We start from the raw sequence: 27,073 nt of genomic DNA on the forward strand, positions 1-27,073 counted from the left end.
GTGGGAATAAGCCGCAGAACCTGGAGAAATCTAACAAGTATGAGGGAAACTTGCAGCTCCACATAGGAACACAGACTAGAACCCTAATCCTTAGAACTATTCTATTCATACTTTTATTGTGAAGGTTGGAACGGGAAGTCACCGCGCCATTTTGTCAGCTTGAATTTGGTTCCACATTAAAGGTCTGTTAAACAGGGGTACTCCGGTGACTGCATTGCACTTCGACGTACGGAGAGTTCGTGTGAATCGTTTCTCAGACCGCAGATGCTGTAAACCATACGCAATATATTGTAGTTGCATTTTGGAAACGCCTTTCTGATTTTTTTTGCTCTTTTCTGGATTTACTGCTCGCTACAAATTGGGACTTATACGCGCTCTAAGTTTGCTTCTCGCTGACTGTCCTCGTTGGCAGGAGTCTCGAATGTGTGCGCAGAGATTTTTTGTTTTTGCTTTTGTTTTTGTGTTTTTTACACAGTGGATAGATGTAGTGGCATTACGCAGCGGGTGATAGATAGTGGGGCTGTTGTATCAAACCCCGTTGGTGCGATGTGGCAGACGTGTCTGAAAGTCTTCAGTGCCGAGGTCAGGACTCTGGCTTCACCCAGTCGAACTTTGTAACAAGGTAAGCACTTTTTTGTGTGTGTTTGAATTTGGATGTGTTTGTATGACGCTCGAGGGGACATTGAAGACATTCCGAATTGTACATATCAGGATCCATGTTTTCTATCTTTGCGAGTTTTGGTCTGTGCGTAAGTATGTTATTTTTTGCATGTATCGATTATTTCTTTTGATCTATACCTAATATAGAGGCTTCAGCTTTCCTAGAGTAGACGTGTTTTTACTGATTTCTATCTCACCCCACCCCGTCCCATCCCCCTGGAGCGCGCTGGTCAAGCTACTGAGCGCTTGCGGCCACAGCGTCTTTTGTTGTGCAGCCTCTGTGACATATGGACTGGATGCTTGCTGGGTAAACAAGAAGACAAACGGATTAAAAATGCATCTGGTTATTGTCTGTATCCATTTCTACATGTTTCAGCATAGTTAGCCATTTTTGTCTCATAACAGTAAATTGAGTTTCAAGATTTGCACTGAATGCATTGGCTGGAGTCGCACAATGTGGCTTGCTGCACTCTGCAGGTTTGGGAGCTGCAGCCCTAAAAAAAAAATCCCGTCAACTGACAGACCACCATTATTCCAGGCAGAGGAAAACTGAATTGCATTCCTGATCATTGCTTTTTCCCTCCGCCTGGTGACTGGGGCGTATATTCTGTGATATTTCCCTTCTAAGTGTTTCATTACTTTTGGACCCCGCAGCCAGTGACTTCTGTTTGATGCATCTGTTTCTGGCAGGCAGTTAGCAGGGAGTCTGAAGCCTGTTGTGGTGTGAGGTTTCCTTGGACGCGGCTTCTATGACTCCCTCTGTTCCCACCTCAAGTGTTCTCACTTTATCGAGCAAGTTGGCACTCAATGAATAAGTAATGGGGTTTGGTCTCAATGGTAATCTGGTACTCTGTATTTGTGACTAAACATTTTCTGAGTTGGATGTACTCGCTCCTAAGAGACTTTTACCTTGCGGTATTGAGAGAATGAGTTTAGCAGAATACAAATGTTATTTTTATCAGTATATACCTGTAGACATGCATGTTGTAATTACTATTGGTCATAGTTGAATTTCAACTTTAAAATTGATTTCACTGGAAAAAATGCAGTTTGCTAAAAACTGATTTAACAACTCATGGTCTCCCAATATATAATTTGGAAATCTTAAACAACAATTTAGTCCATTTTGGAGCCTGCGGTATGGATTTGCTTTAAAATGTTACAGTTTTAACAACAACCCATGATACCAGTGATAGACAAACACATAAGCAACAACCCCTAGAACTGTGTGTAGCAAGGGCCATGTATAATCTGTATATAAAATGAAAAAAGAGGCAGTTGAGTGAATAGATGGTCCCGCTTGAAGCAGAAGTTTATCACTTAGATAAGTTTAGATTTATGATCATAAATTTTGCACCATAATGTTAATACTTGGGATTAAGAATTTATGAGCAACAACACCAGTGTAGATGAATTATACTTAATGTCATACTAAAAGCAATGGGGCCTTTTGTTAGACTACAGGACTTATTCAGTCACCACCTGACTGCAACCTGAGTCCGTCTGAATGGCATGGTTCAACTCCAGTTCAACACGCATGATGTCAGTGGACATCAATATACCTATCAGTGGTACTTTAACTTTAATAGACTGCTCTTTAAGCAATATATCATTGGTGTTGGTACTGCAACAGAGGTTTCTAAAAACTTTATGGTATAGATCTAGTCTGATATTTGATTATCAATTGGAAAAACAAGAACTGATCTCAACTGGGCGGCCTTGCATGGGGATTTAGGTGCAGTTTTACCCCAACATCAACAACTCACTCAACCATCAATTTTCTATACCGCCTATTCTTACTAGGGTCATCAAAGAGCACTATACCTTTTGGAGTCTCACCCAGAACATTGCCATGGGCAAAAGGCTGATTATTTTACAAGATGTAAATGCAGGCTCTTCCTATTTCATCCATATTGACGGTTGTAGGAGACAATACCCAGCAGAAAAAAACAAATCTCAGGTCATCACATTGACGCCATTCTGCACATTTGAGCTGCAGAAAAATAAGTGGCGCTGGCTGTTTTGGTTTCAAGTCAAAGGATCTTAAATGTTTTCATCATTTTGTTTAGACTGTTGTCCCAGGGCGAGACTAATAAGAGGACAGGAGTACGTCTCTCAATAATGAGTTATGACAGGTGGATGGTAGCATAATCACTGGCTTGGGGAACACATTGCATCTGGCTCACACTAATTGGCCTCTAATGGAAAACATCTTTGTCTAGGCTGACTCTTGTCAGGAACACCTCCAGTCATGTTTAACTGACTAAAAACGAATGGCTCTGAAGTTCACATGGATACCAGGTAGATACATGTGTTGTGTTCTTGTACTTAAGTAATTTATCTAAAATTCAAGCGACGTTACTTCAAAAGAATGAACAGAAACGTTTGCGCCTATCTCTGACAATTTTTCCAGAGAAAACAAAAGCTCAGTGGAGTGAAAAAGCTTGTTCCGCTTGCCCTTCTCTTGTCATCAGGCTCTTTCTTTAGTACAGCGCTGCCAGTTAAATCTGCAGTTTTCATCTGATCATCTAGCATGATATGGAAAAAACAGCTGATGGGAGTTGCTTGAGCATCAATGTGAAATAAGACTCAGTACTGGAGCTAGAGTAGACAATTTTGCAAGCTTGAGCTAAATGGGTCAAAACCCGTTTGCCTACTTTTAGGCAGACTTTAAGAAAAAAAAAAAGATGGCCATTTCTGTGCTCAAAACTTTTTATGTTGTAGTCCTCCTCCACCTGGACAAACATAATATTAATGTTGGCTTAGTATGTTGCCTGGGCAATTGAAAGGAATATGACAAGGACTGTTTTCCACAGCACCATACCTACATGGCTATGATTTCAGGTACTACGCAGTATTATTTCTAGTAGCCTACCTGGTAGAGTTATAATAGTTTATTTCATATTGTATGTTTTGTTTGTTTTTTGATAGTTTTAATTAGTTTTCTAAGAGGGTTTTTAGTTTTTATTAATTTTGGTTTTTCTAAAATGCTTCATTTTATTTGAGTTTTTATGAGTTTTAGTATTAGGTTGTTGTTGTTTGTTTTTTTGGTTTTGTGTATGTCTTGTGTGAAAATTACATCAGGGCAATGCTTCGTGCAGACCGAAAACGTTTGGAGCATTCTCAGTGGCGCATTTCCATACAGTCAATGCTGTTAACACGGTTAGGCGCGGTTGCGTGCCAAGTGGCGCGTTTTGTGCATTTGAAGCGACAATTCTGCTCCTTCGTCCATTATGCTGCCATTATTTGAATTGAAGTTTTGACCCTGTTGCGGAAGAGACAGCCAATGAGTGTCGAGAATGTACTTACTATATCACACACATGCACATTCACGCCAGAACTGTGTTGCGATGGTGAAACAAAAACAATTTGGGAAGTATCATTACGGTCTTTGGGACCGAGAAGTATACAACACAGCCAGCTTCTTTTACTGGCCGAGACCTCGATTAAAAAAAGAGCACGATGACATTTGGGAGCAAGGAAGTTAGCGTACATTTCTGGTGAGTGGATTACAGCTGTTGAACTGTCAAGCAAGATAACATTTTGCAGCCAACACAACCACTGGTCACCAGATTGACAAGCGATCTTTAAATGTTTTCTTTTTGCCTGTCTAAGGAGAAAGAGGAACCCCTTCCCCTTTTTGTTCGAACTAGCGCCAGTGTGGAGTCACCCCTTCATGTTCGATCTACGTCAGGGATGTCAAACGTACGGCTCGCAAGCTGAATCCGGCCCCCCAGATGATTTTGTAAAGTAAAAAAAAAAAAAAGGAAAAGAGTAATGTCAGTCTTTGTGAGACCAATTAGTCAGATAGCCAAAATCAAAACATAAATTTGTAATTTCACAAGCAATCCTCAGATGAGCAATGCAACTTGTATACAGAATTTAATTTACGGTTTGTTGAAAAATATAACAACATAGACCAGGGGTGGGCAAACTTTTTGACTTACGGGCCACAATGGGTTTGAAATTTTGACAGATGGGCCAGACCAGGAGCATTTGGACCTCATAGCACAGTAAAAACACACAGATAAATGTACAACCCAATTTACTTATAGTGTGCACTTAGGACTGCGTTTTTCAAATGTGCAAAATCCACATATTTAAAACAGCTTTTCCAATAGCTTCATTTTTATTGTTTTAGCTCAACTTTTGCTGTGTTTTAATGCTTTGTAAAGTGACCTTGGGTGTTCTGAAAGGTGCTGTTTTTAAATGAAATGTATTATTATTATTATTATGATTATTATAAAATAGCCCTAATCCAGGTAGTACGTTTGCCTCAATGAATATGCAAGATGCGGCATTTACACACTATTTGGCAAAGTGGGAGGAGAAATGTAAATAGATTATAATAGCACATACACTGTGATCTGTCAAACCTGGTGACTGCATCTATTATTAATAGATTTCAATTCAAGGCGTAAAGTTAAAGAATTTTTTTCCATTGGCCCACCCATTTTTAACCCGGGCCCACAGTACGTGTGACACATGCGGCTGGATGTACGCGCTGAGGACAAAGCGCGTACATCCAATCCGTCTCTGACCACTTTTCCATCTCCGTGGGGGACGCATAGCACACGGTGTTTGTGCAGCAGCTCAAAAAGAAGCCAAAAGCCAACGAGGAAACGCTCATAGAAATGCTCGACGCACGCCCCGGGGATGTATTCACCAATATCAACAGTCTCCTGCATGCGCGCTCCTCACCTCACCCATGACAACATGTAGAAAGACTATCTTCAGCTGTCAAAAGGATCAAAACACGCAACAGTGCCACAATGTTGACTGATAGACTGAACTCTTTGTCCCTGCTTTCTTTCAAAAAAGAATTGACCGATTCTCTGGACTATCAGGACATTATTGCTGTGTTCAACACAAAACCGTGCCGTCTCCTGCTGTAAATGTCCAAATCCAGGAAGAATTATATTTTTTGAATCAGTTATCTTGAGTTAAACCTTTCTGTGCGTAAACGAGCTTATCAGTGAGACCCCGACCCAGTGATCATATTTTCCGGGTGTGTAGAAGTTATATAGTCTAGTATAGTCTTTGGTATGACCCGGCCGGGAATTGAACCCAGGACCTCCCAGTCTCAGGGCGGACATAATTTTTTTTTTTAGAGAGATAGTCGGTATCAAGCTAACGGCAATATGCATGACAGTACACGCCGAGAGAAAACCCAATTTCACGGCAACAGAAATGCCCCGAACTGTTGTGACAGACGTCAGTAAGACAAAAGTCCTGAAGTCACGTACAAGCTCCAGTTAAAAGCTCTAAGACATAATTATGCTGACATTGTTTTGTACAGCGCCTGTTGCCAGCGTTTAGCGGTGACTGCAAGCTAACAGCAAGCTAACAGCAAGCTAACAGCAGCAAGCTAGCCGTGCTATCTAGCAGTGGTAAAGTGCTCCAGCCGTCTGATTACTTTTCAAAGGCTGGGGTAGGCTCCAGCGCGCCCGCGACCCTAGTGAGAATTAGCAGTTCAGAAAATGGATTGATGGACTGTGCACACTTTGCTGCTGACAGCCTGATTAATTTGCTGTACCTACTGATCACTTATTAACAAACCAGGCTTACTCCAAAAAATTTAGCCGACAAAATCGCTATTGTGGGTCTGATGTCACTAGTTCCATTGACCAAAATCTATGGGGAGAGATTTGTCCAGAATCTCAGTGTTTCAGAGGAAAATAGTTTGCTGACAAGCACAGATTAAGTAAAAAGAAAAAAAGAACTTGATTATCTAATAATGAAAACCAGTTGGTCGTTAATTATTACATACAAATGTGTTTTTTTGGTCTTCTGTATTTATAATTGTTCTTTAACCAAGAAAGTATATAGGCCTATAGGTATATTTTTATTTCTATCCAAATACCCGATTGTTCGCTAGAATTTTCAGTAGGCTATCTGAATACCAAAATATTCGATAGCTGCAGCCCTAATAATATTAATATTAAATTGTTTGAGGCACGCCCACACGAGTTCTTTCACCATATAACCCTGTCAAAACTAGCTTGCACCCCACAAGCCATACTGCACACGTTGCACCCTAACTTCAAATTTTTGCTAACATAAATAATATATATTATTATAGATTCTGTTTGGTCCAAAAGGAACGTAAATAATTATAGTGTTTCAAATAATTTGAACTTGTCTTAATATTTTCAAATGTTTAAACATTTTCTTGTTTTGAACAAAAATAAATAATCGTTTTGAAAAATCGTGATTTAAATTATTACCAAAATAGTCGTGATTATTATTTTTTCCATAATCGAGCAGCCCTAATTTGTGGTTTGAATTACTGTTGCGAAGTATTAAACCTGATTGTACGGTGTACAATTACATATATATTTTCTCATAAATGAACCAAAAAAGGAGAGTTGTTACCTAGCATCACGTTTCGGGCGCATTTGGAAGCCATTGGAGAGATGTTGACGTCTGGTGCCGCTTTTTAATTGGCTGCCGATAGATGATAAATCAGCCCCAAACTAAAATAATGGTATTAACTAAAATAATGGTCTCTGGTCAGCCAAGGTTGTAAGCATGCAGAGCTGGTACAATACGGGAAATGTTGTCACCTTATGCTACCTTTTAAGGGTTCATGGCTGTATTGTACTGCACAGTCTCCACTCCTACTGACCAGTGCGTTAATCGGAAGAGCGAGCCACAGCCGTTGCTGTCTTTCCCATTCTTTAACCTACTGCTGTCTTTCCTGTTTTCATCTACTTGTCTTCTTTCTTTCTAGTGACACTTGAGTGTTTGTGAAGAGGTGCAGGTTGTTTGGAGAGCAGACAAACCCTTCAATGACTCCCTCTTGTGAATGGTCATGTGTCACATGACCCTCTGTCACCCCTATGCCATGTCCTGTGTAAACACCAATGAGGATGAAGAGTTCCAAATGGCAAGTTTAAGTTTGAACGTGCAAGATAAGTCTGAGGGTTTTGAATAAAACTGCAACTCACTGATTGGAATTCCTTGCAGTGCGGTGTTCCATGTGCCATGAAAATTCATAAACTCTGTGAGTGTCATTCACACTGCATGAATCATAGGGCTGTATTTTAACATCTTCCCAGGGGGGCAAATACTTTCATTCATATTCAAAAGTGAAAACAAGCCTTTTTACTTTCTTCACTTGACCTCACTTTAGTCATTTATGAGGCGTTGGGGATGTGCTTGACTTCTATTACTAGAGTCCTCAAATCTTTGCTAATTGAAACCATGCAGATTACAAGAGGAAGCTCTGGCATTGCGTTTCAGTGGAGGGGGAATCCCAGCATGTGTAAGAAGCCTGTTGTAAATCATAAGGACAGAAGGGGGTGGGTGCAAAGGGTGGGGGGTTCAACGTGCCTCAGGAGGCATACAGGATCTCTGCCAGAACTCATGTGGTGAGGAGATGTTTGCTAGGTGAAACACTGGAGGTTGGTTATCAAACATCTGGACCTGGAGGCAGGGTTTAGTGGTTGGGAGGAGGGTAAATCATTAAAGGTCACCTTTCTCCACTTGTTGTGATTAGGTACACTTGCATAATCTAGAACAGGGGTGCCTAAAAGTCCATCCTCGAGAGCCTCTCTTCAGCCTGTTTAAGATTCCCTCCTCCAATACACCCGATTCATATGATCAGGATTGCTTCTGCAAAGCTTGCTGATGAGCTGTTCATTTGATTCAGGTTTGTTGGCGGAGGAAGACACCTAAAACAGGTTGGATAGGGGTTCTTGAGGAGCGAACTTGATCTAAAAGTTCAAGTTACAAATTGATCTCCTTTTCATATAGACATTTTTTTATGTTTCTTCAAAGGCTTGCGAGGTTGATGAAACAGTACATTAATTTCCCACCATATGAAAGTTTACATTCTGTCATTTAGAGGAAGAGCATTTAATTGCTCTGCCTGTTATTATTCATCACTGTCAAGTGACACACTTAAAGTAACATTCTTTGAATAAATAATTTTGGGAACAATTAAGTAAAATAGGATAATTCCACATAGCACATGTGATGATGTCTCACAGCACACTGGTTGAGAATCACTGATGTAGAGTCATGTATTTGTAATAATAATTCCAAATAGAATTGTTCACAGTAGAATGTACTCTGTGCAAAAGCAGAAGTTCTGTGGCCGCTTTTATTGGATGTGCAAGGTCAAATCTCGTGTGTCAGGACATTTAATTTTGCCCACCGAGAAGGAATGCAGCGTGAAGTGCTTTACTTCGGGTCCTCCAAGGCGGCTATTTGTACATGCCCAAAGCAGAAATAGAAACAGCTGACCACTTGACATGCTGTCAAACTGGGTGACTTGTTCTTTTGTCCTCACACAGGGTGCTTAATTTTTTTTGCTTTTGAATCGCTCTCTTATTCTTGGATAGACAAGTGTTTGTTGTCTGTTACAGCAGTGCTTCTCAAATGCCATGCCAGGGTGGCCCGTGTAACCTCAGGGAACTTTTGCTGTTGTTGTTGGCGTACTAGAATAAAGTGCAATTGCACATCCACTATAGTAGGTGGCAGTGGCGCTCTCACTGTCAGAGAGTGTTGAAGGAGTATTAGCTCAGCTGCAAAGATGTACAGTGGAACCTTGGAGTTTGAACGTCTCGGAATTCGTACAATTCGGACTTCAACAAAAAAATCTGAGTAAAAAATGCCTCGGAGTTTAAACTCATTTTCGGAGTTCGAACACCAAAGGAAAGCAAGCTAAGCCGAACATACCTTGAAAACGAGTAGTTGAGTGAAGCTAAGCGAAGCCGAGCAACGCCGAATGCTTACGTTGCGGTAGTTGAGACGATGCACTGCTCATTTGCAGTCACATCGTGAATACTCCCGGAGGTGCTCCATACTCGCAAGTGCATTTTGATTTTTCCACGACAATTTTCTTCGCCATGGGCCCAAAGAAAGACAACAGTGCCAGTGGCAGCAAAGAAAAACATACAGTGCTACGAACCACAGTGAAATTAGGAAGGAGATTATCGGGCTGTTGTAACTACCGTGACAACTTCTGTAAATACTGGCAGGAGGACCCCCCTTAGCTGTTCAACAACGTGCCTGACGTTAAACAACGCACGCAAGGACCGATTAGTAGTCTAACAATATGCCCAATGTAAAATACACAAACTCAGCACTGAACTAAAGCTAGCATTAACATAGCATTTATCATCCACTGATGCCATCACACCACAACAGGTAAGGTAAGGTATATTGATTGTTTAAATACTGTACTGTACTGTAAATGTAAAAAAAAAATAATAATTAAAATAGGAATTTTCTGTTTTTGGAGCTTGGGAACAGATTAATTGCATTTACATTATTTCCTATGGGAAATAATTTTTCGGGGGTTGAACAATTCGGACTTTGAACACTTCGCAGGAACGAATTATGTTCAAACTCCGAGGTACCACTGTATTTACAACAATTTTATAGGCAAATAGTACTACAGTATTTAAAGCCGTGGTGGAGAGTTGGTGGGAGAGCGCTAAATGTTCTTCTTTCTTGGAGGACGTAAGAAAAAATAATTAAGAAGCACTGGTTACAACTAAGTTGTGTGATGATGACAAATCGAAAAGATGGGTTTCTCTGACTTTGACTCAAACTGCCTTGCTTTGACAACATAGCAACTTTTCAATTTGCTTGAGTGTGGCTTTTTCTTTTCTTTTTTTAAACCACATTCACAAGTACTGATAAAAGGCACAGTTGGAAATGTTGTGGTTTAGTGTCATTTGGTGTATTTTGTGGTCGTCCTTCCACATTCGCAGCATTTCAGCTTGTTTGCTCACAGCGCTTTTGAAAACTAAAGATGACAGTAATAGTTGGGAAGGGTTCACAACTGGTAATGGAGAACTTGTCCAACATTTGACCTGTCTGTATGCTTCACATGCCATATGACAAGTTGTAACATGTCACAGGGAAGCTTTTATTTGAACGGACACCAGGGATCATTTAAAACCTCTTAAAGCTCTGTCAGAGACATCCATAGCGGTGTTTTGCTAAAAAGATACATCTTTTGCACTAGAAATAAATAGATATGCTTTAGGGCCTAAGTTACAGCAGGATGGAAAAGATGTGCGTGAGTTTGCAATGTTGGTGCTGAAGTGGTAGATCTTGGGAGGTTGACGACTTGAAAAGTAGATCTTGGGTCAAAAAAGGTTGGGCATCCTTGGTTTCGGCAAATGCACAATGTGCCATGGATGCTCCTGGCGCTTTACATGGGCACATCTCTGACCACCCGAGCTGTCCGTGTGTGAAACAGTGTGCAGAGTGTCTGTAAGCTCCTCTGTGAGGGCTTTCAGTCAGGCAAGTAGGCGTCCGTCTGGGAAGGTAATGAGATTGTCTCCCTGTTTTTGCTGTCTTAGGGGGCCATCAAGGACAAAGGCAATCTGTATGTACATTATGCTTCTTGTCCCCATTTTGCATAGGCAGTCAGTCTGTGCAGGTGCCTTATATTGTTGTTTTCTTTATTTAATCCACAACATGTTCTGACTCCGCAATGAGTGATATGTTTAAAGCTAATCTCTTAAATCAATCTTAATGCACTTCTTGGAAGTAAGTGTTTAAGAAGCTTGACAGGCTCACTCAGTAGCCATATTTCCTTTTTTGTTGCAAGTTGTGAAAATACTCAAAATACCTGATCCGTGAGATCCAGCAATTTGCTTTTGTTGAATGTGTCAAGTTTAAAAGTGTTATGTTCTGTGTATACACCCCCAAGATGAAAATGTATACCAAATCAGAGTTTTGGTATCATGGCAAATTGAACTACGGTACACTGTATGGCTTGGTATATTATAATGACCAGGCAATCAATCAACTTCAAATTTTATGCATTGACCCCTTTTTACGGCATAGCTTGACTAACCAAACTGTGCTAGCTGACGATATTAAATGCTAATCGTGTGCATGTGTTCACAATTCTGCTTTCCATCATCACTGGCTTCATTCTGCTATTATTCCTTGTTCTTGATTCCGCTGAGGGTTGTTAAGCATTGTATTCACGGCCTCAACGTTTTTACTGTGTGTGTGCTGTGGGAGGCCTGACCTTTGACCTTAGAGGACTTTACACCCCTCATGTGTAAAGACCCCATCTGGTTTTAAGAAAAAGTCAAATGGTATTTACAGAATTATCAATGGGGCTTCACTGTGCTTACGACCAAGTAGGTGAGATGATTAGATTTTTTTCACACTTGGATTCCTTCTGTAAAAAGACTGAAAAAAACTGTCTCTTTTTTTCCCTTTGGTGATTTAAAACTTGTTTCATGAGACTAAAAATCAACTATAATGTATCAGCTTGTCTCTGATGAAATCATCCGAATGGTGATTTATTGAAGAGTTTGTTTCCACGCTCATGGTGTTCTCTCTGAATTGCTGAGCTCAAATGAAAAATGTTCCACTCCACAAAACTGGGCTGCATAAATTAAAGATCATATAGCCAGCTCTTCTTTTTGCATCCAACTTCAGCTGTGCTTTTGTGATTTGTCCAATGGCATCATTTTAAAGCAGTCCCCACCTTCTTTTTTGTGACGATAGGAAGATCTGTGTGCATTGTAAGTGTCGCCGGGAGGAGCATGCAGTGACCGCCATGCCTGTGGAAATGGAGAAGACGCTCACCAAGCTGATGTACGACTTCCAGAGGAACTCTACTTCAGACGATGACTCTGGGTGTGCCCTGGAGGAGTACGCCTGGGTGCCACCAGGACTGAAACCTGAACAGGTACAATGCACCCGGACACACGTTTTAAATATTCAACCATCCACTCAAGGATGCAATCACCAGCAACTTCATTAGGTACAATGAGAGATATCTTACAAAAGCGTTTATCTACGGGGACCATATTTTCCTAATTAAAAACTGGAACACTAGGATTTCAATGATAAACAAATGTACCATAAATTCTCACCAGGAACATATTATAATAAATGGAATCGCTAGTCAATCTGGTCACCGGTGGCTAAACATGTTGTTGAATTAATAACCATGATCAGTGATTATCTTTGTAAAGACTTCATTTCTGACACAGCTCATGTATCTCGTTACTTTGGTGTACCAAGTAATTGTCCACTAGTCACAAAAGATCATACATGTGACTGCAGCAGAATGGATTATTAAATCATATACAATAACGACTTATTCTGCTATTTGATAGCTCCTCAATTTTGCTTGCTGAGCCTGCGGGCTAAAGGATAAAACAAGGATTACAAAGCTCCTGCAGTCACAATCTCCCAATCCATTCTGCCTGCAAACATGTTTACATTAAGTTTCATCAAGCCTTGCAGCAACGCAGCTAAGCTTGTGTGATACACAAACACATTAAACAGCCCAATTACCGGTGGTAGTTCATTGAGCTGTGACTGTAGGAGGGTTTCTGGGTTTATTGGCTGAAAGGAGTGTTTATGGAAGCCGCTTTCTTTTTGTTGATGAGCTAAGGGTGATGAAGTGGTCAATACAACGCCCTCTGTTTTCACCACGAGAGGCTATTTTTCATTCCTCTCCTGGGTCACATGGCCAACCTTCAAGTCGATTAGGTTCATATCTAAGGGAGTGTGACTTCGCCAGCAGTCAGTCTAAAGTGGAACCTGATCTTTTGAATACATTCAACATATTTACTGCTATTTTACAACACATGTATTAGAATAAAGAACTATAGTTAGCCATGAAGGTCTGTTTTGGGACCTTTGGCTGTCCTCCCTGTATAGAGGCCTGAAGAGTGAGAAGCTAAAATTAAACTCACATATTTTAACAGTTGGTTTGGGGTTCCTCTTTTGCCAGGGTGGTGTTAAGTCATGTCTCAAAAAATTCAAGCCAGTGCTGTAATGATGAGTATGTAAAAACACACAAGGAATTTGTCTTCACACAATCTGTCCGAGAAACACGAAAAATAATAATGACCAGCAGAGGGAGACAGAACGGGAAGCCTGGCGGTTCACTAGTTCGTGCCCTGAGTTTCTTAGATGGAAAACAAACATGAAGAACGAGTGAGGGGAAAAAACACGGCACAATATGTGCTCCGTTTAAGGATGTGTATCAGCACTATGTGAACTTTAAGTCCTATCATACCCTATGTCCTTGAATGTGGATTAATGTCTAAACAACAATGTACAGTTGTGCTTGAAAATTTACATAAGCTCTTGTATGTAAACGTATGAGCACAACTGTAAGTGTACAAAAGCTAAAAGTCACTTAATGACAACCAAAATTCACATGCACATCTCTACTAATGTCAACTTCAACCTCTGAAAATATCAAAACAATTGCCACTCTACTTTGCATTTTATGGGCATTAAGCATTCTCGCCATATAGTGTGCTCATAAGTTTACATATGCCTACGGTCTATATAAATTCAAGCACAACTTTAGAAGGGAGAACATATCCGAACCTCAGCTGCAATACAGCGTAATTCATTTTGGAAAGATTACTGAGCTACAGTGTGAATATGGTATGCCAATGTTTGTTGCCATCTCAGTATTTCTCTCAAATAATTATTAGGGCTGTTGCCAAGTCAGAGCTTGTCAAAACCAATCATGCTGCTCAACAGACTTGGAAGCATCATGTGATAAGATCTTAGTGTCATGCACAACACGTCGCCTGTATCTTCTCTTCTTTTAAAGTGTTTTTTTCTGTGTGTTTTTTGTGTGTGAACAAAGAACATATTTGCCTTTGATTTGTCAGTTGTGTTATGCTATGGTTACGGAGATAAAGAGAGCGATTTAAGAAATAAAGCTTTCAAAGATGTACTTTACAAACTGAAATGCAAATCAGATCTGGTGGAAATTGGCAAAAGGACTTGCCTGTTATGTGAGTCAGTAATGTCAGTCACAGTCTGCGGCTTGAACTAGTAACGGTAATTATTAGATTTTTCCATGGATCCCCTCTTTTACAACCTTTGCTAACGCCATTCATCAGTAAACTGTCATTTGTGCAATGCATTGTTTATAAATGTTAGCATACAAACACAGTGCTGATTCTTGTGCATATATATATATTTATTTATTTTTTTATATATATATTATGATTAAATGGAGGCCAGACAGTATTTTATTGTGTAAGCGTAATAATAATTCAGTCCTTGAAGGACAAGCACAGACCTCTTTTTTTTTAACAATAATAAAATATGTCTTCACTAACATACTATAAAATGGAGAAATTGTTAGCGCTGGTGCTGGATACAGTCTTCTTCAGCTGTCCGACCCAAGACTTGAACATAAACCGGCTGAAGTCATCACTCAGCTGCAAGTCATATCGTTTAACATTGAAAACACTTCATTCAGCGTAGATCAAAATTGTCCGCTGTCTTTAGTTTCATCTGCTTTTGATTACAGTTATTATCACAAGCTGCTCCAACCGCCTCTTGCCGCAATCGGGTGTGTATTTTGTGCGGAATCTGTCTTTAGATTTTAGCCTCAGGGCGGTGGGCCTTTCACCTCCAAAATGCAACCTTGTTGTTGTTGTTGTTGGAAGCATGTGTCATGTGTGCTCCTTTGGTAGCATGTCCCCTTTTCGCTGTGAACCCTGAGCCTTGCTGCTGGATGCACCTTTCCCAGCTCTCTACAACACCAATTGATGCCAACATAAGCAACACAAAAGGAATCTGGTTACTTTTCCAACTATCTGCTATGATTCTATCCAAACAGTAAACATGCTTGTGTAAATCCGAATAAAGGAAACACCCAATCTTCCCAATTGGACAAGGGTTATAGAAATGATGTTGGATAGTGTAAGAACAGTTTAGGTGTGGTCAAGATGTGTATGTGACAGGCAATGTGTTGCCAAGGACATGCGTAGCTAGTCAGTAGGGGTTGTTAAGATTGTCCTGACCCAGTCAATGGTATTGATCACCTTTTCATTCCAATGATTTGTTTTTCGAGCCTGCTTTTAAAATGCTCATGATAAGCACCCCCAGGCCCCTCACATTCATGTTTGAGTGGCCGACCTCCATTCTACCCCGACCCCACCCCTGTTACAGCGCAATAGCAAGGCTACCATAAATAACGTTGACGTTAAGATGACGTTCATTGTCTACCTCTGCGATGCAAAGAATGTGCTGGTAATTTGGAATGACAGATTATCATTAATCCTGCTTCTGTACACCTACTTGAGCACACGCATTTCTACATGCATATACAGTATGTTAATCGCTTCTTATCCACGTGTGCGGGTGTGCACACATGTGACAGGTCAGTAATAAGTTCCCTTGTCCATGTGAAACGATGGAAAGGCAAGATTGCATTTAGTCTATGATGGTGTCCCATAAATCAAAACTGTGTGTGTGAGTCAGTCCTGGCCTTCTGACTAGGTGTGAGTATAAGGCAAAAAAGATAAAATGGTAGCAGGCAGCTCTATGCAGTCAACCATATAATTGTAAAAGGTAAGATGGGAAGGGGCTGTCTATTTTGTAAAATTGAATTTCAAGGTCAATAATATCCGCCTCCTAAATTAATGGACCCATACCATCATCATCAGGTTTGCTCCAAATAAGCCATTTACTTTATATATATTTCTACACACGCAGATAAAAGAAAAACAGATTTGCGTTAGAAAGGATGGCTGAGGTAATAACACAGCAGTCCTGTATTTTATGAGTAATTTGGTCGTAATAACAATGGTCAATATGGTTGTCACCATCCAAATCCGTCCTCCCTTGTGTCTCCATCAGGTCCACCAGTACTACAGCTCCCTCCCTGAGGACAAGGTGCCCTATGTTAACAGCCCGGGAGAGAAATACCGAATCAAACAGCTCCTCCATCAGCTGCCGCCCCACGACAATGAGGTGAGAGTCCAAATGCAGCCCCTCCCCCATCACCTTCAGCCACATCCATCCATCTCCCCCTTCCTCCCCCTTCAGGGCAAGGGAGACGAGACACAGAAATTCCATTAGTGAAAAGTGAATTGTGAAAAATGTGTTGGCTTTATTGCATAGTAAATGCCTAATAAGTCAATAAAGTACTTGAAAAATGTCTCGTTACATTTTACTTCACTGTGTTGAATTGATTTTACAGACTTATCAATTTCCATAATCATAATTGAAAAGGAGAGATGATGAGAGGGATGGATAGATGATATATGGACAGATAGATGGATTGTTCATCAACAAAAAGGCCAACCATCTTAGAAAGTGCAATTTTGTAATCTGAATTAACCCTACCTGCTTGCTCATTTTGTATGATTGATCCCATTTGGACAACTATTGATAGATATTTCCTGTGTTAAACCTGTCGGAAACATTAACGCATAAGAACGTGAAAACTGACATGTTTTTGCATGTTCAGGTGCGCTATTGCAACAGTTTGGACGATGAGGAGAAGCGGGAGTTGAAGCTCTTCAGTAACCAACGGAAACGGGAAAATCTTGGTCGCGGCAACGTCCGCCCTTTCCCCGTGACCATGACGGGAGCCATCTGTGAACAGGTAGAAATTTTGAAAACGTCATTCTTACGAGAAATAAATATGATCCGACTGAAGCTGTTGGCCACGGTAATGTGGGAGGAGCCCGTCATCACTCTTTTAAATATCCTTTTAGAGTGACGTGACATCAGTGGATAATGGTCAAATGTGTAGCATGACCATTCAGTGATTCATGTGACAGATATGCAGAGTAGAAAGCTGACAATTTGTAGGTCCTTTTACTAGTGATTGATCTATATGTTATTTTTCAAGGCGGATTTTTCAATAACGATTATTAGTAGTCAAGGAAACACCTAACTAATATTGCAAGCTGATAATCTTTTGCAGTACAGGGGAAAATATTAGCGTAAAAAAAAAAAAAAAAATTACTTGTTCTTTGAATTTTAAACATATAAATAATTGACGACTTTGTTTAAAAATTATAACAAAAATTGCAAGGTTCTTCCAGCGTCAATAGCATGTGTTAAGCTAAATTAAAAACTAAATTATAATAATCAAAAAAGAAAAGAAAGTTTGGGACAGAGGCATCGCCAGTGGAAAAATAAATCCCCTTTTATTTCTTCTAATGTGCACAGGTATAAAGTTGTTGTTGTGCACGTTGTGTCCTGTCCACAAACATTGTGCTTGACGGAGGTAATAAACATTCTTAAATTAACACTTCTCTGACAAACTACAAAAAAAAAGCACTTGTATTGAGTGTCATTACATAGTGTAGGTGTGCCTGCCTTATGCATGAAATTAATATGTTGTTATGACTGCTGAAATATTTATTGCCTATCATCACTGTTGTTTGGTATCTAATGCTAGTGTGCCATTCTTCAAGCTGACATCTGAGCTGTCACACTCAAAAAGTAACCATACTTGTTTGTCTTCCAAATGCTTCGGGACTTGTGTCAGTTTCAAACTTATCTAAATTCTTCCTGGAAAACATGCCCCAGTGCCTCCGTCAACATTTACAGTTTCGTTCACGTACTTGATACGCTTGCAGCATAAATGGTGAATTGTTAATGCTTACCTGTTTGCAGGTAAAGTTGTACCCTGACTTAGAGGGATAGAGGGAAAATAGCGTTTGTATTGTAAAATATTAAAACGTCAAAGAAATTTTGAAGAAATAAAATGGTTTCATTTTTTTGATGGTATCAACATTAAAATACCATTCTCTTTGTGAGTATTTTTATTTTACTTTTGTCTGTTTGACTGTTGGCACTCACAAGTCAGTACTGCACATTTGAAGTGACACATATCTGACATGACTCAATTAACTTCATAAAACACATGAAACTATGGAGGACCAATTTTTTTTATTTATGTATATACATATATTTTTTGTTTTTATTTCCATTTATATTACTTTTTGGATTTAATTTTTGAATTATATTTTTATATTGATTTTTATTTTTACTTATTTTATTTTTTATTTCAGCATTTTTCGTCCTCCATATGAAACAACCTCGCATTTGCAGATGGCAAAATTGCACGTAAATAACTACACATATGTCAAGACTAGGCAGTAGCAACGTAGCTATTGTTTTACTTTGACTCAACACATGTTGTCATCCGCACACAGAGCACGTAGAATAGGGATAAGGCTGTTGAGCGGGTATTGATGAAGTCCCGTTCTTCCCGACTGCCTCCATGCAGCTGTAAGCCTTGCTCCAGTTCGGCAGACAGATTGTAACTCGCCCCCATCACCATCTTGCAGCTCCTCTAAATCTTTTCCCTCCTCAACTTTGACCCTGTGTCTCCTTCACTTTCCTTCTTTTTATCTCTCCAACTCGTCTACCTTTGTGTCTCTTATCCATATATCACTGGCCTTTTATTCCTCCCTTTTGCCCCACTAGTGTCTACCTTTCAAACTCCTCTGGTGAAGGTCACACATGTGAGCGCATCTTCTCGTTTTAGTTTGCATGTAAAATGAATATCACTATAAAGAGCTTGTGAAATGGACTTAAACTTCTGGGTAGAAAGGATCGTGTGATGATGCTGTTAAGAAAAGGTTTTCTACATAGCATCAACCTTTACCTGCCCCTCAACCACCCACCCACCCATAATAGCATTGGTTTGCACTTGAAGGTGATGTGTAATGTGGAACAACAGCAGCCTGATTGGAGAGGGATTCCATCACATGAAGAAGAAATGGGGCTATTTCAAAGGACCTTTGATCCGTGAAAGTTATTATCGGAGAACGGGGTGTATCGTGATGGTCCAATATTGAACGTTCTCCTTCTGTTCATCATTTTTATGAAGCAAAAATCTATTTTGTTTGAAAAATGATGATAGTGAATAACACACAGTTCAAGCAGTCTTTGGCCACAACATTACGAACATCTGCACGATTTGATGGTGGAAAAAAAGAAGATGAGCACTTTATAATTACAATAAGAAATGCCTCAGTATAATGTGGTTTCATGTGCATGTGTGCCTGCACATCAGGTTCTGACTCAGACTAAGATCAGAACACATTTCACCAGTCCTAAAGACTTTACATTGGCTCCCAGTCAGCTGTAGAATTCATTTTAAAACCCTCGTAAGGAAATTGTAAAAAAAAAAAAATTGCTTTTTGCTTTTTATTAATGATAATATCAAATATAAAGTATATGAAAAAATCACTGAGTGAGTTGAAATTGCACACAATTGTCCAAAACATGTTGAAGTTGAAAATGGCACCGTCTGAAATTTCTAAATTATTATTGTCATTATTATATATGGAAAACACATTTTTATAGTACACATGAGTACAAATTTCCAAATTTTGGCCCATTGACTCCCATTATAAATCATAATTTTTCATGTTTTTTGATGCACTGTACACCTGATGTGTTATAGTACATTTCTCGTGATTACCCAATTTATCCCTTCACTGGAGCATCAACTAAACATAGAAAAAAAACATTTTGACTTTAGAGTCATAAAAGCCATAATACACCAGATAATGCTAGAGAGCTAATTATCATTTTTGGTTGAGCTGACTTATGTGCTTCCTATGTCCCCATTCTTATACCAAAACAAGAAAGCACGTTTGGGATCGAGAGCTCAGGGGTGTTAGCGTGTGTGGACGCAGTAACAGTGCCGTGCACACGCATATGTGTGTCTGATCAGTGTATGTGCGTGTGTGTGTGACTATTCCAATTTGAATGTGTTTTTTTAAATATGTAAAGATGATAGTTATTTGTGCTCTTAGACAATATTGCTTTTATTGTCCATAGATGGCATCAAAAACAAATAAATAAATAAATAAACTCTATATATTTATGGATAGGTATAGGATAGCCAATGAACATTTTGAGTGGTCGCAGGTATAAAAAAAATATTCAGAAATGACTTGGATATCACACTTCCAATAGTGAGCCAACTTTTGGCTATTTTTACGTATGTGTCGTAAAAAAAATAATAATAAGTTTACCTTACGAGGGTTTTAAAATTCCGCTATTGGTCTATAAATCACTGAATGGTTTGAATCCTGAATACATTACGGAAATGCTAATTGAATATAAACCTAGTTGGGCTCTAAAGTCTGCAGATAATTAGTGGAGTTGAGGTTTCAAAGCAAACATGGCGAAGCAACATTTAACTGTTGTGCTGCATGTGAAGTCAACGGCAATTATAAATACTTAATGTGTATATTACTGTGTAATAAAGTTCCCTTGCCTTGTCTCGTATTAATATTTAAGTATTGCGTTAAAACTACATCTCCTCCTCTTGTGTTGTCAGTGTGGCAGCCAGATAAATGGCGGCGACATCGCAGTGTTTGCATCTCGTGCCGGCCACGCCTTGTGCTGGCACCCGTCTTGCTTCGTGTGCAGCGTGTGCGGCGAGCTGCTGGTAGACCTCATCTACTTTCACCAGGACGGGAAGATCTACTGCGGCCGGCACCACGCGGAGAGGCTGAAGCCGCGCTGCACGGCTTGCGATGAGGTAGACGCCAGTCATGAGCATGTGGATAATCATGTGCTGACACATCACCATGATTAACACGCACACTGTGCACATTGCCTAAGTATGTACTAAACTGCTGTCATATGATGCTCACTGGTTTTACACACACACACACACACACACACACACACACACACACACACACACACACACACACACAGACATTGTAAAACTGTAAATGACATGTTCTTAGGTCTAATGATCTCCAGACAATTAACGCGAACTTCCCTCTCTAAATGGGGACACTGACACTTTTCCAACTAAAATGACACATCTGTCTTAAACTATGGGCTGCAAAAAGAAATAAATGAAATAAACATCACATGCTTGTCTATGACTAATCACAATGAAATGCTAATTATCACGAATCTGTTCTGAATTAACCGTAAAAATGTATTGTCAAATATATTTAATTCTACTTTTGAGATTTCCCTTTGGCATTTTGTTGTGGTTTACATTGTCTGGGACTCATAATGAATGTAATTGAATGGTTCCACAAATACATTATCTACGCGGACTCTCATCTTTGCGTAATGTCAAATTAGCCCTCAGGTTGCAGACAACTGTCTCACATTGAGTGAGTCCGAAAACGCTCTCCCTTTCTCCACACTACACAAGAGTGACAAAGGCACTTTCGGCTCAAACTTGTCTGCTGCTTTGTTGTCTCGACTCATGCATGAATTATTACCAGCTAATTAAGATGACCCACTTCAAGAAATTAAAAGTAAACTTGAAATATTATTTTGTCACACAATTCCACGCACATTTGGTTTATTTGTTTAGTTTTTTACTCCAGACAAGGAAGACAAACCATGATGACCAACAACATTAAAGGACCAGATAGGAGTAACAAATTTTAAATAAGCGCTTCAAGTCGTACCAGACTTGGGCACGCAAATCCCAGTCAGTGTGAGCTTCCCCCTCCGGTTAATCCCTCCAATCTGTAATCTGGATCTAACCCGCGCCGCGACCACATCTCCTGTTTGGCAGAGCACTACCAGTGGGCTAAAATTCTGGTTCGCCGACATAGCTCAGCACCTCATTTGAACTTCTATGACTTAAGCAACAGCAGATTATTATTATATTGCATGATATATTATATTCATATTTATATATTGGTATTCCAACACATTTAAGCAGCCTACTGTGTTCTCTGGCACTCGTGTATCGTAACAAAACATTATTTTGCATGTAGCTGTCCTAACTCCCACAACTTTCCTTCTTTTTGGGGTTCTCGACTGCCACTCGTGTCCACGTTACACGTCATAGGTCACATACTCCGGTAACAACATGCTGCACTCCGCTTTCCATTTGTCGCGCAAAGGGTCAGTCAAATTGAAAACAAACTAATTAGTCTCGTGAAAAACAATGAAAACCAGACATTTTCATGAATTTATTAATAAATAAATAAAACTAAAAGAAAAGTGGACATTTCCAAGCAAATGAGAACGTTTGAGCACCCTAATTTAGTGCAATGTATGTGCAAATACACGTTATAACTAGACACGGGCCAGTTATCAGTTTGATGGTTTACCATGGTTTTAAAAAGTCAAGGTCTCAATAACTGCTAATACTGCCTTTCTACTGCTGTAAGCAGGATACAATATGATTGGCTGCTTGCAGAGTTGAGTAAATGACTACTTCTTTGGAGGCATTAGCCTCCAATGTACTTTTTTCTGTCTCCTTCTTGGGACATAACGGAGTAGTAGGGGGGAGCAGGACGAGATACTGCAAGCCTTTTTGGTCTGATTTATGTGTATTGTCCTAAAATAAATAAAAAAATAAAAAATAGGCGGCAGTGGGTACTAGTTAGCCCCAAGAACATTCATTCATAGTCTATGAGTCTGTTCTAGAAATAGCTCACCAGTGATTGGGCACTGTGACTTACTAAAATAAATTAAAACAAAAGAATGTTAATATTCATTTATTTAAACTTTACATTATGCACTTTTCTTATTAACTAAACATTCTACATTTTGTTGAAAAATAAAATACTGTTTTTATTTACCCAAATATTTAAAAAAAAAAAAAAAGAAGAAGAAGAAGAAGAAAAGAAAAGGTCATTTTAGAGCTATAATTTTAATACCGTCACAGTTATCATACTGTCAGAATCTACATCACCCCACGAAGGAATGACTCAAAATAATCTGCAATGGCCAGAAAGTTCCTGTAATAAGGTGTTGTGTAATGAAGTGTTGGTCATATCCCAAATGAGTGCACATCAGTAGATGCCAGTGAGCAGAAATAATCACGTCTAAGCCAGAAGAACTGATCCAGTGTGAGCGCAACTTTAGTTTATGCCTAGAATTATTTCAACCTTGCACCCAACTTCCAAACAAACCTCCTACACATGAAATATCTAATTGTACTTATCTGCTGGAATGAAAAGCATGTCTGGCGGAAAAGCAGACTTTGTCAGTAAAATCGCAAGTGAGGTTTTATTAATGTAGGCCTTGTGGTGAAAAGATCTTATCGGTTCCTTCTCAGATCATCTTGGCAGACGAGTGTACCGAAGCAGAAGGCCGTCACTGGCACATGAAGCACTTTTGCTGTTTCGAGTGTGAGACCGTGCTCGGGGGCCAGCGCTACATCATGAAGGAGGGAAGGCCGTACTGTTGCTCCTGCTTTGAATCCCTCTACGCCGAGTACTGCGACTCTTGTGGACAACATATTGGTAAGTCTGTGACGAGCGTCCATTCAATGGGAGACAAAAGCGGGCAGCAAATTCAAATGAATTCAAAACAAATGCTGTCATCTGACAATGTAATAGGCAATCCCTGAAACTATTACAAAACTGATGCTTGAAAACCAGATGGCAGCTATTACCCAATAAAAAAACATTATCTCCCCATGTGGCTGCTAACATACGCTATAAAAAATGTTTCATTTATTCATGACTTGTAAAACTCCAGAGATTGCCTCAGAGTACACTTTAATTGGAGTCTCTTGCTGTTTTTCTCAAAAGCCTCTTTTCTCTAATTAACATTTAAATACGTTGACTTCTAATGTAATTTTATCGAATGTGTTCTTCCTGCAGGCATTGACCAAGGCCAGATGACATACGACGGGCAGCACTGGCACGCCTCCGAGGGTTGCTTCTGTTGCGCCCGCTGCAAACGCTCATTGCTGGGCCGACCCTTCCTGCCCAAACAAGGGCAAATCTTCTGCTCCCGTTCTTGCAGTCTGGGCGAGGAGCCCAACGGCTCGGATTCCTCTGATTCTGCCTTTCAAAGCGCTCGTTCCACCAGAGAGTCCCGGCGCAGCTCCAAAGCAGCAAAGGGCGGTAGCGGAGGGCAAATGGAGACGTTGTCGGGCGAGGTGGACCCGTTGTCTTTACAAATGGACCTACTGAGTATCTCCAGTCAAACCCCGAGTTTGACACGTGAGCCACCTGCCTGGCAGAACCAGAAGCAAGTCGCTGATGGTTACAAATTTGAATCCCAACCTGAAGCGACGGCAAACCCCACCCCTCTGCAACTCCTCAGCCAGTGCAATGTCAGAACGTCTTGTAACCCGCCAGGCACTGGGCAGAATAATCAACATCAGGACCACAGGGTCAAGGAGACCAGCGGTCTGAAGAGACCACCAATCTCGGCTCTGAAAGGTCACTCTCTGAATGAGATGTGGTTCCAGCAGCCAGCTGCGGATGATTACTATCCCCCAAAGTTAAGGACCCAGAAGAGCTTCACTGAGGTATCCCAGCTCTCGCAGCATAGCGGCGGCTTTTCCGCAGACAAGCGCTCCATCAGTCTGCACGGCTTCCAGAGGGACCGAGATGTCGGTCCTCCTCCAGCCACCCAAGCGGCAAGAAGCAGGAACCCCATCAATTCACTTAACTTCACCGAGCAACTGACGCCTCTAGAGCAGACCCCGAGGGGATCCATGGAGTCCTTGGCCCTATCCAACGCTACAGGTGGGTACTGGTGGGCAAGATGGGGATTTTCTCTGTAAAATAACCTTAACCCGTCAATTCTCATACCTCACAGGCAACTCTGCCGAAGGAGGCGGGAAGCGACAAGAGCACCTGTCTCATTTCTCCATGCCTGATCTGAGCAAAGACTCTGGAATGAACATCTCTGAGAAAAGCAACTTGGACACCCTTAACTCCTCGGTTCAGTTTCAGAGCTCCGACTCCCTTCATAGTGTCAATGGTGGTCAACCCTACATGGAAATAAATCCCTCCAGGTCCTCCCAGTACCAGTTGCAGTATTGTGATCCCTCCAGTGTGGGTGTGGGCAGGAGCTCGTCTCATCTACCTGCTGGGTTCACCTACCAGGAGGAAGAGCGGATGAGTTTGGTGAGCAGCGCCAACGCTGCTCGCCTGCCACCCATAAGCGAGCGCAGGGTAAGCGGCGGTGTCGGGAGAGGCGACAGAGGAGCAAGCGTCAGAATCGAAGTGCCGGAGGAAACCACTCCGAGACGCAGACACCATCACCACCACCGCTCCAGAAGATCCCGACGTTCTCGCTCTGAAAACGCTCTCAACTTGGTCGCGGAGCGCAGGGTGAGACCTCAGGAACAGCTTCACGTTCGAGAGGATTACGATCGCTTCCCTCCCCCGAGGAGCGCCAGGGAGCAGTTTGGGATCGCAGGAGGAGGGAGATACCAACCGCAAATGTTTCGGCAATGCCCCAGGACCACATCGGACCTAACGCTTCAGAACCCCGGCATCGGGCGGCGCACAGGCTTGAATCAATACTCCTGGGATGACTATGATGATGACTGGTGCTCCACCTGCTCTTCCTCATCGGAATCAGAGGACGAAGGTTACTTTCTGGGGGAGCCCATACCCCGACCCCTCCAGATGCGCTACCTCAGCAATCAGGAGCTTGTCCACAAGTACAGCTCCGGCATGGGAGGGACCAACCGCAGTGTGCCGTTAACGACGCACAAACGGCGAAAAAGCAAGAACTGCATTATTTCATAACATTGGGCAGTCTGCTACAGCATGTGTTTATTAATATTCTTCATCTGGAGAACAGATGGGCGCATTTATAATGTTGTTAATCAATAGTCAGTAGCAAACTGCAGTCGGTGAACAGTAAAAACACAACATTGTTTGCATGTGTCTTTGTATTAATAATTTCTTCTCGCGCAGTTTTATCAAATCATTTTTGCAGAGGCTGATGTGCAATTTTTTTCATGCATAAATTAGTTTAGCTTTTCATGGTGTGATTTTTCTTATTAAACAGGCCGTGCTGTTGTTGTATTTGGTTCATACTATGTACATAGCTAAATGAACTAATCATTTCACTAAGTTAAGAAATTCGTTGTAAATGTAAATATGGTTGTAAATGAGGCCTCACATATTTTTATATTTTGTATGGATAGAAGCATTTATGTATTAAATATATATGATATGTAGATATGCAGTAGATAATTTGAAAAACAGCATAGGCATGCATGTATGACTTGGCTGACCCGATCCTGAATTTGGAATAAAGGATTATTTCAGGCTTTCATTCCATTGACAGCTTGTGTTTTTCTCTAGAGAGCACGTAGAAAAAGTGTGTCTGTTTAGAATAACACTTTTCTCCATGTGTTTGGTGCATACATGAATAACGAGGTGGAGTGGACTTTGAAGTACAGTTGGATTGGTAATATGCAAGATGGCAGCCGAAATCTCTGGTTGATTGCATCAGTGCAGAAGAATGGGAACTTTTACTATTACAATTTGCATTGTGCGCAAACGCCATCGTCCTCTACAGTTGTAACTCACATTCAAGTCGCTAAACAAGCCATGCTGCCAATGGATCATCGTGCTAAACGCTAACCAATTTCATCTGTGTTATAAGTTACATCCTGTTTTGAAATAAAAAAAAATTGTGTGATCATTTGAGTGTGCTGCAAGGTTTGTATACGCACTGCACACACTTTGACGGTTTTATAACTGAGGAAAATGAATGTAAATTCTAGGCAGAATGTGCCATATTTTTTTTTTTGCATAAGTATTAAAGTAATTTGGAACAAAATATTACCTATTTAAACACGATTATCACAACACTTTAACTAAGGCTTGATTTCTGCTGAAAAATGTATTGCAAACGTGTGGTCTCTTTGTTAGCAGCTAGCAAGCTAAAATAGCTTGAAGACTTCGATATAGAGCAAATGGAG

At 40.6% G+C, this 27,073-nt stretch overlaps 1 protein-coding gene across 3 annotated transcripts; it reads left to right on the forward strand.

Annotated features, from left to right (window-relative positions):
• The first annotated feature begins 199 nt into the window (after positions 1-199).
• On the forward strand, positions 200-26,793 carry prickle2b (prickle homolog 2b). Of its 3 annotated transcripts, none has more exons than XM_077574140.1 (8): positions 200-622; positions 12,151-12,334; positions 16,276-16,389; positions 16,889-17,026; positions 20,735-20,938; positions 23,447-23,633; positions 23,997-24,872; positions 24,946-26,793. In XM_077574140.1, exons 2-8 carry the CDS (start codon positions 12,203-12,205, stop codon positions 25,884-25,886), a joined length of 2,592 nt encoding a protein of 863 aa, XP_077430266.1. In that variant the 5' UTR covers positions 200-622; positions 12,151-12,202; the 3' UTR covers positions 25,887-26,793. The 3 variants fall into 3 exon arrangements, with proteins under 3 accessions (XP_077430266.1, XP_077430265.1, XP_077430267.1); XM_077574139.1 differs by lacking the exon at positions 200-622 and adding an exon at positions 2,876-2,961; XM_077574141.1 differs by lacking the exons at positions 200-622; positions 12,151-12,334 and adding an exon at positions 14,336-14,463.
• The last annotated feature ends 280 nt before the right edge of the window (positions 26,794-27,073 follow it).

Source organism: Vanacampus margaritifer, chromosome 8 (assembly GCF_051991255.1).
Source record: "Vanacampus margaritifer isolate UIUO_Vmar chromosome 8, RoL_Vmar_1.0, whole genome shotgun sequence".
NCBI lineage: Eukaryota > Metazoa > Chordata > Actinopteri > Syngnathiformes > Syngnathidae > Vanacampus > Vanacampus margaritifer.